Genomic DNA, 11,384 nt, shown 5'->3' on the forward strand with positions numbered 1-11,384 from the left:
GTGTCTACCCTGCCCTACCCTGCCCTTCCCCCTGAAAGTTTCTACTGGAATGTGGAAAGGCTGGGGACCCCACTTGCAAGGCTCTAAGATTTTTTTCATGAGGCCCACAGCCTACCCTGGTGTGGGCCAAGGATGTCAGGCCAGTCTGCTCAGTGGCTGCACATGGCCCTCTAGCAAATGCTCACAGCTTCCTCTGCTCTGTGCTCAGGGGACTAGATCAAGACAAATCCAGTATCACCAGCCTGCCTCTGTTGGACCTGAACAAGTCCCATGTCTAGGTATGGTGTCTTTGCTTTCACACCACCTGTAACTCAAGCTGGGCCACTCTGTAACTGATCTGGTGTGTGTATGTGTGTTGATACAGGGTCTCACATAGACCAGGCTGGCCTGATCTTGCTATATACTCCTTCTGCTTCCTCCTCCCAAGTGCTGGGATCATAGGTGTACACCGCTACACTTAGTTTGTGTGGTACTCTAGGCTGAACATGGGGATTTCCTGTTCTTGGTCAAGCTCTACCAAGCTGAGCTCCATCTTTAAAAACTGCTCTGCGTGGCCAGGTGTGGGGGTGCACACCTTTTATCCCAGCACTCAGGAGGCAGAAGCAGGTCCATCTCCGTGAGTCTGAGGCCAGTCTGGTCTATAAAGAGAGTTCTAGGACAGCCAGGGCTGTTACACAGAGAAACCCTGTCTCAAAAAACCAAACAAGGGGCCGGAGAGATGGCTCAACAGTTAAAAACACTGACTGCTCTTCTAGAAGCCCTGAGTTTAATTCCCAGTAACCGCATGGTGGGTCACAACCATCTGTAGTGGAATCCGATGTACGTAGACAGCTAAAGTGTGTTCATTTGCAAAAAATAAACAAACCTTTAAAAAATAAACAAAACAAAAACTTCTGAGATCATGTGGTGCATGGTTGGTGATCGGAAAAAGTCTTGATGAGTCCACAAACTCATTTTCCCAGGAAAAACCCAACAGCTATGGCAAGAGTAATGTCAGAGTTCTGAAAATCTTGTTGCATGGAGCTAGACTTTGCCTGTGTCTTACTGTAGTGAGACCTTGGGGCTTGTCTCACCTCACCTGTCTCCTGGCCTATACAGGGCCTCTCAGCAGTGTCTGCTGCCATCTGCAGAGCTGACAGAGGGTAGCATGAGTTTGATAAGGGATGCCCCAGCCCTGGCTTTCCCTAGGACCCACTCTAATGGCACACGGTTTGTGAGACTTCTTAGAGCAGGGGTTAAGCTGGTGCCTACCCACTGTCCTGTACAGTGACATGGGGTTAGTAGAGACTTACAGAGGGTGTGAATGGTCCAGGGACTAAGAGCCATCTGAGTTATAAGTCCCAAGCGAATGAGACCTATGCAGGACTATTTCCTGTGGTCAGTCAGAGATATCAGGCTTAGCCCGAGAAAAAAATGCAACCTGTCAGCTGGCGGACGGTGCTTGCCAGGATCCTTTCTTGCTGGGACTCCTGGATAAACTACAGAAGGGGGCATTTGTGGGCACCCCAGGTCTTGGGTGGCCAGGAACTGACTTCTTGTGCAAGGCCTGTTGGAGCCTCCTCCCAGATGTCCTTGAGGATAACAGCTTCATGGAGGAGCAATCAAGCCATAAATGGCAGCAATGTGGGGGCCCCCTTATCTGAACCTAAGGGGCTGAGTATGCACCACCAGTCCCCAGGGCCCCCTGAAGCTGAGTAGGTATATCCGGTGGCAATCCAAAGGTAGAAACCAAGACACAAGTCAGGGGCTAGTAGGCATATCAATACTTTAATTCCTATGGATCAGATTGCTCTGGCCTCTAAGGCCTGGCAGGTGGTGTGTTGCCCAAGGTACAAAAGGAGAACACAGGGCCAGCCCCTCAAGACAGAATACAGGGAGAGCAGAGTCCTGACTTAGATGCTGGTGGGGAGAGCTTCAGTAGCCATCATCAGCCCAGGTGACCTCATAATCAGGATACTTGGCTTTGATCTTCTCAGTTGAAACAGAGTGCTGGGCACGGCCGTAACCCTAGAGAGAAGATGACCACCAGTCTGCTATGGTTTTGCTTTGGGAGTCCACCCAGAAGCTACAGCAATAGTAGCCATGGGGAAAGTAAGCAAATCCTAACCACACTGGGAACATGATGGTGACTGAAAGGCTCTCTAGGTGATGCCTGAGGATCCAGGCTGGACTTTTATGAAGAAAGATGGAGGTGGTCAGGGCTGTGAATCTGACCCCAGCACTGGCTGCTCCAAGGGCCCCTGAAGAGCCAGGACACAGACTCATCAGGATCTGGGGCAAGGAGGGGGTGCAACCCAAGGCAGCCGGCTTCCAAACACCCTGGAGTCATATGGGAAATGTGGGGAAAGAAAAAGCCACATTGCCCTTAAGTAAGGGTTCTGTAGCTCCAACTTTCATAGTCTCAGAGGTGGCCTGAATGGCGGGGTGGGGGTGTGGAGGAGTGGTCAGGCTCACAAAGGTGAGCTTTGCAATCTGGAGACCCGGGGACTGAAGCTCACCATAGAATAGCCATACACGTGTATCTTCCTGTCCTGGCTCTGATGGGAGATGCGCCCGCCGCCTAGGCACTCGCAGTCATAGCCATTCTTTTGCAGTTCGCCTGACACTTTGTCATAGATGTCCGCTGAGGTGGGGAGAGTGGCCTCAGGATATGCCCTAGTCGCCCTTGTTGGCCCCACACTGAACTTTAGGGCTGGATATGGGGTCAGAAGCTCCAGCTCTTGGTGGTCTTTTTCCCAGTGGAGATGAGCCCTTCCCCCGCTGGCACAAAGACGAACGGGAGTAAGATACTTCGAAGTGAGAGACGGGATTAAAAAGGTTCCGGTCATGGCACTCCTTTCTGCCTAAACCCCGACGTTTCTAGGCCAGCCTGGCTATGTGTTAGTCAAGATATATTAGCATTCACAACCCCGCTCCCAGCCACTGCTAGGTTCAGGCCCCGCCCCCAACCGGGCAGAGGCCCCGCCCTCACCGTGGTATTCAGCCCATTTGTAGCCACGCACGATTTCCTTGCACTCCCTCGCCGGATCCCCGGAAGGCTCTGCTAAGTGGACTCGAATCAGCACGTACTTGAAGATACCATCTGAATCAATGTCCACATCAGGAATCTGACCGAGGTCCGCCGCCATGTTCGCCAAAGCACTGGGTCTCTGGGCCCACAATCCCTTACTCAACCCTGTGCGCGAAGGAGGCGGGTCCTTGGCAGCCGCGACCAATCCCGTGAGGGAATGCTTCTCGAGGCCCAGAGAGCCTCAGCCAGTTGTATCTCCAACCTGAGGGAGGAACTAGCCAATTGCAACCCAGTTCTTTGCAGCTTTGGCATCTTGAGTCCCAATTAAAGGAGTCGAGGTATAGGTTAATCTGTGGTGCTGTAAATCAAGCTGCTGTAGGTGGGCAGCGAAAGAGAATACAGGGACGCACCCTGGCTCCACTCCCGGGCCCTAGGGCTTCAATCTGTAAACCATAAATCCGAAATCCTCTCTTCCCCAATACCCGTAAACCCGAGGATCTCTCTCAGGTGTCTTTAAATTCAAGTACTCTCCTGCCCGAACCTTCACAACATCAGGCCTCCCCTTCCACAATACTCCCGGGTGCTAAGCTCCTACTCCCGAAAGCTCCCAACACACTCTCCCCCCTACCCCCCGCCTACGACGACGACGGCGACCACCACCACCACCACCACCACCACCACCACCACCACCACCACCACCACCACCACCACCACCACCACCACCACCACTTATTTGCAGCAGCTACATTCAAGTTCTATTTTACTTGGTTCGAAAGCACTCGCCCTTCTTGTCAGGGGCATTCTTACCAGCCTGCCACAGGAAGGAATGTGGAGCCCCTGGGGAGGGCGACAGGCAGCACGGCAGCAAGTGTTGCAAGAGCGGCATCGGGACATGTGCTAAAACAGGGGCCAAGGAGAGAGAGCTGGAGTGTCCCGGGGACATACAGTAGAGGGTAGCTGGCACGTGTACGCCCTCGCACAGCATAGGTGTGTGTCCCAGGTTCTCGCACTTGTAAGTTCGGAGCTCCTAAGGGGCTTGCGGCTTCTGGAGAGGGCTTGGAGAGACTGGTCTCAAGCCCTCTCTGGGTCACACCCTCCACGAAGTCCTGGGCTCAGATCCAGGTATATTTAGACTATAGGGGTCTGGCAAGGGGTTTAGGGAAGCCTAGACCTCTCCACAGCTCGTCAGGCTTTGGCTTCTCTCTCAGCTTGGAGCACAGCCAGGGCGAGTATGTGGCACTTTTTACACAGGATTGGAATCAGGGTAGGCCTCAGCACCGGCTCCCTAACCATTCTCACACTTGGTGGCTCACTACTCCGCACCTTTCCTAGTTCAGTCCGTAATTAGGGGCAGCCCTGTTCCTTACTCATGCCCAAGTCATTCAATGGTAGGTGCTGCTCTCTGTAGGGTCCCCTGCTAATCCATCAGCACACACTTCCCACCTCCCTGGAAGATTAAGGCCTGAGCTTCCATCTTCTCTGGAAGGTGGATTTTTTAGGCCATCTTGTTGGGTAAGCTGCTGTTGGGGAGCTCAAATCCTTACCCAGCCAGATCTTAACTCTGGCTTGCTCAAAACCCACACTGCTTCCCCTATTCAGGTTTCCATCTGGCTGGGTAGATTGTGCCTCGGCCTTGACCTGAAAATTCCCCAGTATTCCAACTTGTCCTACAAGAGCCCAGGCTACGGTGACCAGAGGTGAGAGCATTGACGGTCAGGCAACACTGATAGGACAGTGCTGGCCATGCCCATCGCCTCAACAGCATATGGGTGCACAGAGAGTAGGCCTCTGAGCCTGACACAACCCAAACAGGAGGGTGAGGGGAAGTGCTTAAAATAAGGACGTTGGGCTTTGGTTAACATGGATGTCTGGACTAGAAGGGTTGGAGAGCTATAGCAAGCACCCACAATGTACACCAAGGGAGTTTGTCCCAAAGGGATGAGTGTAGTAGAAGGCAGAGCCCAGCGGTCCTCAGTCCCACCCCACCTCCCAGTGGGGAGCACCGAGGGCGAGGACCAGGCCCTTGGGGAGCCCCCACTCCTTGACTGGCTTGGGTAGACCCCAGGATGTGGAATGTGGGTGGTACTGTTAGGAACAGAAAGGAAGAGAAGCTGCTGGTTGGAAACGGGACGGGGGTGGGGGCTCCTAGGCAAAGTTAGAGGTGTGGAGTGGGTGGAGCTCAGGGTAGAGAATTTGTAGAAGACTGAGGGAGGCCCAGGGGGGTTGGGAGGCGCTGAGCCAGGTGGTCTGGACTCTGGGGGCGGTCATGATGGATCAGGCAGGGCCTGAGTAGAGTAGGCAGGGCTCGGGGTCGGGGCCTGGGCCTAATGGTCTCATGGTTCACATGATGTCGTCCAGCAGGTTGGCACTGGCTACCCAATCTAGTGCACGCGGCTCGGAAGCAGCCATGATCATGCACATGAAGGGGCGGCCTGTGCGCCGATCCGTGGGATAGATGGTTGTGGGCGTGAAGCGCCGGTTAGCCTCCACAAACTCACAGAGCTGCTCGTAGACCCGTGGGAACTCGTGGCGGAGAAAGACGCCGCGCAGTCGCAGCTCACGTTGGATATGGATGAAGGCTACTTCACGCGCGCGCCGGCCGGCTTCACCCTCTTCGTCCAGGCCCGCAGTGCCGGGGGGTGGCGTCAGGATCAACGTTTCCATGTCTGGCTCTCCGCCACGCGCAGGAGGAGGCCGCGTCGGGCTGCCAGCGGCCAGGGCTACCTTGGCGAACTTGCGCACTGTGGGCCCAGGACTGCGTGGCGCGGGCCGGGCAGCGGCTCCCGGGGGTGCAGCGCCGGGGCCCACGGCCACGGACACGCTAAGCAGGAAGCACTCCGCCGGCTCATAGAGCCTCCCGGCGGCCGCCAGCTCTCGTGCATAGCTACCCAGGGGCGCCGCATGTGTAGCCAGCTCACGCAGCGACAGGTAGGTGGGCGATAGCAGCAGCCCTTCGAGGCCGAAGCGGAGAAAGTTGTCGGCAGAGCCCGGGCTCGGAAAGCCTAAGAACAGCACGCCACGGCCTCGCGACAGGAATCCGACGCGCGCTATGCGCGAGAAGGCGCGATGCACTGGGCTGCTGTCGCGGCAGAACTGCAACACGTGGCGGCACACGCTGCCCACGCGGCCGTACACGCAACGCGCCTTGTGCGCATCCCAGTCCTCTCGGCGGCACAAACGCGAGCAGTAGTAGGTATAGCAGCTGTGGCATGACTTGAAGTAGAGGCAGGCGTTGAACATGGTCTCTGTCCGCCGGCAGCGCGCGTTGGAGCAGGTCATCAAGTCATCCTCATCTGCGCTGGGCTCTGGGGAGGCCTCGGCTGCCTCCCCCGAGCCGGTGGGCTCTTCTGTGCTGCCAGCCGAGGCCGGAGGCGAGCGCGACGGCGCCAGCGCGGTGGCTCCTCCAGGGCCCGCAGGCCGTGAGTCCAGCAGGCGGCGTAGTTGGCGGCCTAAACCTTCGGCCGTAGGCTCTGGGGCCTGGGCTGGCGATCGTGAGTCGATGACCAGGTCGGTGATGAGCTCGTCCAGCTGCTCGAGGCTGCGCTGGCGGCTGGAAGCGGGACCCTCAGGGACCACGGGTACGGGCTGCCGTGGTCGGCCTCCAGGCAATTCCCAGCCCTTGGCAGTCGGGCGCTCTGCTGAGCGAAGGTCGTTGTCTGTGATGGTAATCTCTGGCGTGACATACCAGTTGCGGCCCAGGCACTCTCCCGTGCGGCCTTTCTCTGTCAGCGACGTCTCGGACAGCGAGAGTGCTGCATAGCGTCTGGGTGAGGTGGACAGATTCACTACGACTGGTGGACGCCTTCCTTCAGGGGATGAACCCCGCGTATCCCGAACTTCGCGTCCCAGGAGGTTCTCATAGCTGCGGCCACGTCCTAGAGGGTCTTCACGACGAGGACCAGGAGCTAGGATGTTGTCCCAGGATCGAGAGTAGTGGCGGCTATCGGTAACCAGCCGGGGTGGGCTTGTGCCAGTGCCACCGTGCCACGAGGCCAACAGTGGTCCAGGGGCAGGAGGCGGCATCACCTGAAGGGTGCGGTAAGGCCTCGGACCCCAGTCAGCCCAGGTTGGGCTGCTGCGTGGATGCGGGTAAGTCCGAGCCAGTGCATCGCGTTCGCGGTACCTCCCAAAGTCCTCTGTGTAGAAGGCGCGGGCTCCTGGGTGCACCCGGGGCTCTTCTGGAACATACCGGGGAACGAAAGGCAGACCATAGGCTCGAGTTGTCTCCCCGTAGTAGGAGCGGGAGGGGGGCTCCTGGATCGGGAAGGTGCGCACTTCGCCAGCATAGTAGCTGCCCCCACGCCTTGGACTGGGTCTAGGGGGTTCTTCGGACAAGTAGGGCCTAGAACAGTAGCCATCAAAGGGAAGGCCGGGGCTTGCAGTAAAACTGCCTGCGTAGCCTTCTGGCTCCTCGGTGTAGAAAAATTGGGTGGGACCTGGAGGAGTTGTGAAGGGTTGAGTGCGGTGCTCCAAGTAGTCCCGAGGCCCAGGCAGCGGCCCATCGCAGTACAGTGGTCTGGGGTCAGTACAGTACAAGTCACTGGGGGTGGGAGTGCGTGACAGGGCCACATGGCGAGGGCCGGGAACTGTGAGTCCATGGAACTGTGGGACGGTGCGAGCCCAGGACGACGTCTCTCTAGGTGCGCCAGATCGCGAGCTTCGGGCGGCGTGCTGCAGCACCGCCTCGTCCGGCTTTATGTCCAAACGGCAGCGGACATGGGGGACGGGTCCAGCAGATGATTCTGGTGGTGCGCAGCGGCCTGGGGTGGCGCATAGAGGCGCGATGCGTCCGGGGCCTCCCCGCTGTGGCTGGAGCTTGATAGGGTGCAGTTCATTAGCAAGAGCTCGCAGCGCAGGGTACGAGGGCTCCCGGCACGGCGACCCCTCCACCCGTACGGCACGCTGGGCTTCCCGGCCTCTGCGCTGCAGTACGGGCGGTGAAGCCGGAGCAGTCGTCAGGCTTTGGGGCACACGGGGCGCGCTCTTGGAACGGGTGCGACGCCGAGGCTCGCCGTCTCTGGGCCGGGCGCGCGGTGGCGCAGGTTCAGGAGGTGGCGGCTCTGGGTGTGTCTCCATGGTGGGCTCGTCCAGTGCTTCTAAGAAGTCAAAGCTACGGCAGTGGCGCTTGTTGAAAGGAGTGGACGCAGCAGGCCGGGCCACGGATCGCTCACATGGCTGGCGTTTGGACGTGAGCCCTGGGTCCACCACCTTGATGTCCTGGTACACGGTCGACACCAGCAAGTCCGGCGGGTCCGTGCGGGTCATCTTAAAAGACGTCCCCAGGCTGGCAGCTCCAGTCACTCAGCCTTTCGGGGATTTTGTCCTGGGAGGAGATACCGGTCAGGGCAGCCTCCTCTGCACCCCAAGCCCTTTACCCCCACCCCACCCCACGTGCTGGTCCGGCTTACCTGGGGCATAGGGGATGGAGCAGCCCTGGCTGCAGGTCTTGGTCAAGGCTCCTGGTGCTGGCTCCATGCCTATGTTGGAAGCACCTGCAGGAGAAACCTCAGAGTCCATGCGGCCTGTGGGGTAGATGAGCCAGGAGACTTTAATCTACTGTGGGTCTTCTTTGTCCCCGCAGAGGGAACTTCTGAGCTAAACCTGCCAGGCATTCTCTCCCTTTACTAGGGGTCCGTTGGGCAGGCTTGCATAGATCAAAGCGGGACGTGATCTCAGCACTACTGCCCTCTGGTGCCCACAGTTGGAACGATGCCGTTTTAGATTTCCTTACAGGTTAGACTAAGGGCCCCCTCCCAGCAGCCCTGCAGAACCATCCCTCTGATGATGTCCCAGGTGAGTCCATGAATGGTTCCTGCCTGCTGACCTGGCTGGGCCGAGAGTTCATCTCCTAGCACGCAAGTGCTTTGCTCCCGGGACAGTCCTTTTTAACCAAGCCCAAGTCCCCTCAATTCGATGGGGTCCTAGGCAGGGGAATGATCCCAGAGTCTTCTTGGGTCTCAAATCTCTCTTCCTTTTGCATAAATCTCGGACCCCAGTTCCTTGAATGAAACCCATCACCAAGCTTATTGGAACGGAGAAGGCTGCAGAACAAGATTCTCTTTTGCACATGGACGCCACCCCCACCCTCTAGCATTTCTAAAGCTAGGTTTAGGCTACAGAACCACGTGGGGCCATATGAGCCACAAGCTTGATGCCCTTACCCTAAGCTGCAAACTAGCACTAGTGTACCAAGCCAGGAGGCTGCCAGCTAGGAGAAGGCAGAGGAGAGGGCAGGAAAGCCCCTCCCCAGGACAGAGTCCTTCGCACTCTGGCTTTGGAGACGTTCCTCCCCGGAGCTATGGGCTGAAAAGGATCTAGGCTAGTGTTCAGATGTGGGCCACCAGTGTCTGGGGTCCCCAGGGCCTGGAGCTGGCTGGAGAAAGAGGGTTTCACACACACCCTCCCCCCCTTAAGGCACCTACTCCTAGGACATCTGCTCCAGAGGAAGCTGAGTGTGTTTTGTGGCCTGGCAGGACTTGTAAGTAGATAGGCCTTCCAGGGTCAAGCTAGTCCAGGTGTACGAGGGGGCTGTTACAGGGGCCGTTGTTTGAAGTCAGGGCTACTAAGTACCAAGGCTTGCTCCAAACCCAGGTTCATGCCGACCCTATTAAGACCCCTTTCATTCTAAACTCAAGGCCAGGTCAGAGTTTGGGCTAGACGACAGGGTCTGAGGCTCCGCCCAGGAAGGTGACAGCCAGCTTTGCCGGCTGCGGCTGTCAGGAGCAGGGCACTGGGACACATGCCCTCTTTGGGCTGGAGGTGGGGCTTGGTCTTGTTTCCTAGGTATTTTGAAGACCCTTCCCAAATAACATCCTTGCCCGGAGCAGCCATCAGCAAGAACCTAGTCTGCGTTGCTTGGGGGCGGGGACTCCGCATCCTTCCGTACGGCCCCCTCCCGTGCCAACAGCTCCACATGCTGGGCAGTTTGGCTTGGCCTCTTACCTGGTGATTACTCCACGAGCCGAACCCGAGTAGGCTGCATAACCCAAGTCGGTTTCAGTGTGTACCTGGCCCCGCTATATATGTATGTATATATATATATATATATACACACACACACACACCCGGTATCAGCAGAAGCTTGGAGACAGCAGCTATGATCCTGGCCTGGCGGCTCAGTGCTGCCCCTAGTGGCGACCAATAGAACGGCACTTAAAGGGGCCGCGTTGTAAGGAAGGTGTACAGTGGGACTACAGACGCCCTAGCTATCTTTTGGTGTGTATAGAGTGAAGGGTCGTGAATAGCATTCCCAAAGCACAAATCTTTCGGTCTGAACTGGGGGTCCCTTGTACCAAGAGAAGCCTGCCCGAAGGTTTCTAGGCAGGGTTCTGTAAGGAGCCAGAAGCCTTGGCTTGGCTGCAGAGAAACCAGGTTTGGGGAAGTTTCCAGAATACACGTCTGTGGTTGGACTCAGGTGGGAGCAGATGAGCAGTTCCCTGCCCCATTGGCCTCTCCTCAGGAACTGTCCTCTTTGGCTCCGAAGACGCCAAAAATCTCAGCAGGTACCTGGGAGCCAGATGGCTTGCTCAGCCTGTACTGTGTAGCTGCAATTTCCAGTCTCCAAGATAGCCTGGGTGGCCACCGCCTGCTTCCTTTGGGGAAGGTTTTCATGAGGTCCACTCGTAAGCCACCACTCATTCTGGCCCTGCGTGTCCCTTGCCAGAGGCGCTGGGCCTTCCAGTATCCTAGCTTGGTAGGCGGTGGGCCATAGATGTCAGAACTGAGGAGTAAGACCTGCCTAGTTAGGTATCATCAGACATCGCAAGATCCCAGTAATACTGCTTTTTGGGCAGTCATGGGGTAATTTACCTGTAGATCCTTTTTCTACATCAGGAGTGAAAAATCTGGGAGCTAAAGTAATGTTTGTCCCATAGTGCCTGCTCAGTTATCAGCTGTCCTGCGTACACAGCAGCTCCCTAGCATAAGAGTAAGGGAGCACCTCCCCCCACCCCCTCCCCCCGCCCCGAAAGTCCTAGCAAAGAACTCTTCATCCTTGGCCCACAGTAGGCGCAGCAGCACGCCCCGCCTCCAACGTCACTAGCAGTGATAAATGCCTGCCTGCCCCTGGAGGGTTCTCATGGCAACGTGTCCACAGTGGGCGAGAGTGGAGAGCTGCCAGCGGGGGCGAAATTCTCAATTGCAGGCACCCCCAGACTCCCAGCAGGCAGGGAGGCAGAGCAGAGCGGGACACAACTACCTTAGCAGGGCCTGAGATTCCCAGATAGTCTCCCTGCAGTAGTCTTGCATCAGCCCGTGGCGGTAAACCTGAACCATGGCCACCTTGGTTCTCTGGATGACATGTTATGGCTAGGTACTAAGTCCTCAGACCACCTTTTGGGCCAGCATTGTAGAATGTCCCTCTGCTCTTGGAACA

At 57.1% G+C, this 11,384-nt stretch overlaps 2 protein-coding genes across 7 annotated transcripts; both read right to left on the reverse strand.

Moving 5' to 3' along the window:
- Nucleotides 1–1,740: 1,740 nt before the first annotated feature.
- On the reverse strand, nt 1,741–3,151 carry Phpt1 (phosphohistidine phosphatase 1). Of its 2 annotated transcripts, none has more exons than NM_001106558.2 (3): nt 2,972–3,140; nt 2,499–2,623; nt 1,741–2,007 (listed from the first exon to the last, which is right to left on the reverse strand). In NM_001106558.2, exons 1-3 carry the CDS (start codon nt 3,126–3,128, stop codon nt 1,915–1,917), a joined length of 375 nt encoding a protein of 124 aa, NP_001100028.2. In that variant the 5' UTR covers nt 3,129–3,140; the 3' UTR covers nt 1,741–1,914. The 2 variants fall into 2 exon arrangements, with proteins under 2 accessions (NP_001100028.2, XP_087507396.1); XM_087651270.1 differs by having other exon boundaries at nt 1,749–2,007; nt 2,499–2,692; nt 2,972–3,151.
- On the reverse strand, nt 3,019–10,133 carry Ajm1 (apical junction component 1 homolog). Of its 5 annotated transcripts, XM_087652946.1 has the most exons (5): nt 9,953–10,114; nt 8,419–8,532; nt 5,509–8,333; nt 3,818–3,907; nt 3,019–3,272 (listed from the first exon to the last, which is right to left on the reverse strand). In XM_087652946.1, the coding sequence occupies exons 3-5, from the start codon at nt 8,273–8,275 to the stop codon at nt 3,166–3,168; spliced, it is 2,964 nt and encodes a 987-aa protein (XP_087509072.1). In that variant the 5' UTR covers nt 8,276–8,333; nt 8,419–8,532; nt 9,953–10,114; the 3' UTR covers nt 3,019–3,165.
- Nucleotides 10,134–11,384: the final 1,251 nt, after the last annotated feature.

The sequence above is a fragment of the Rattus norvegicus genome, chromosome 3 (assembly GCF_021556685.1).
Source record: "Rattus norvegicus strain SHRSP/BbbUtx chromosome 3, alternate assembly SHRSP_T2T, whole genome shotgun sequence".
Classification (NCBI taxonomy): Eukaryota; Metazoa; Chordata; class Mammalia; order Rodentia; family Muridae; genus Rattus; species Rattus norvegicus.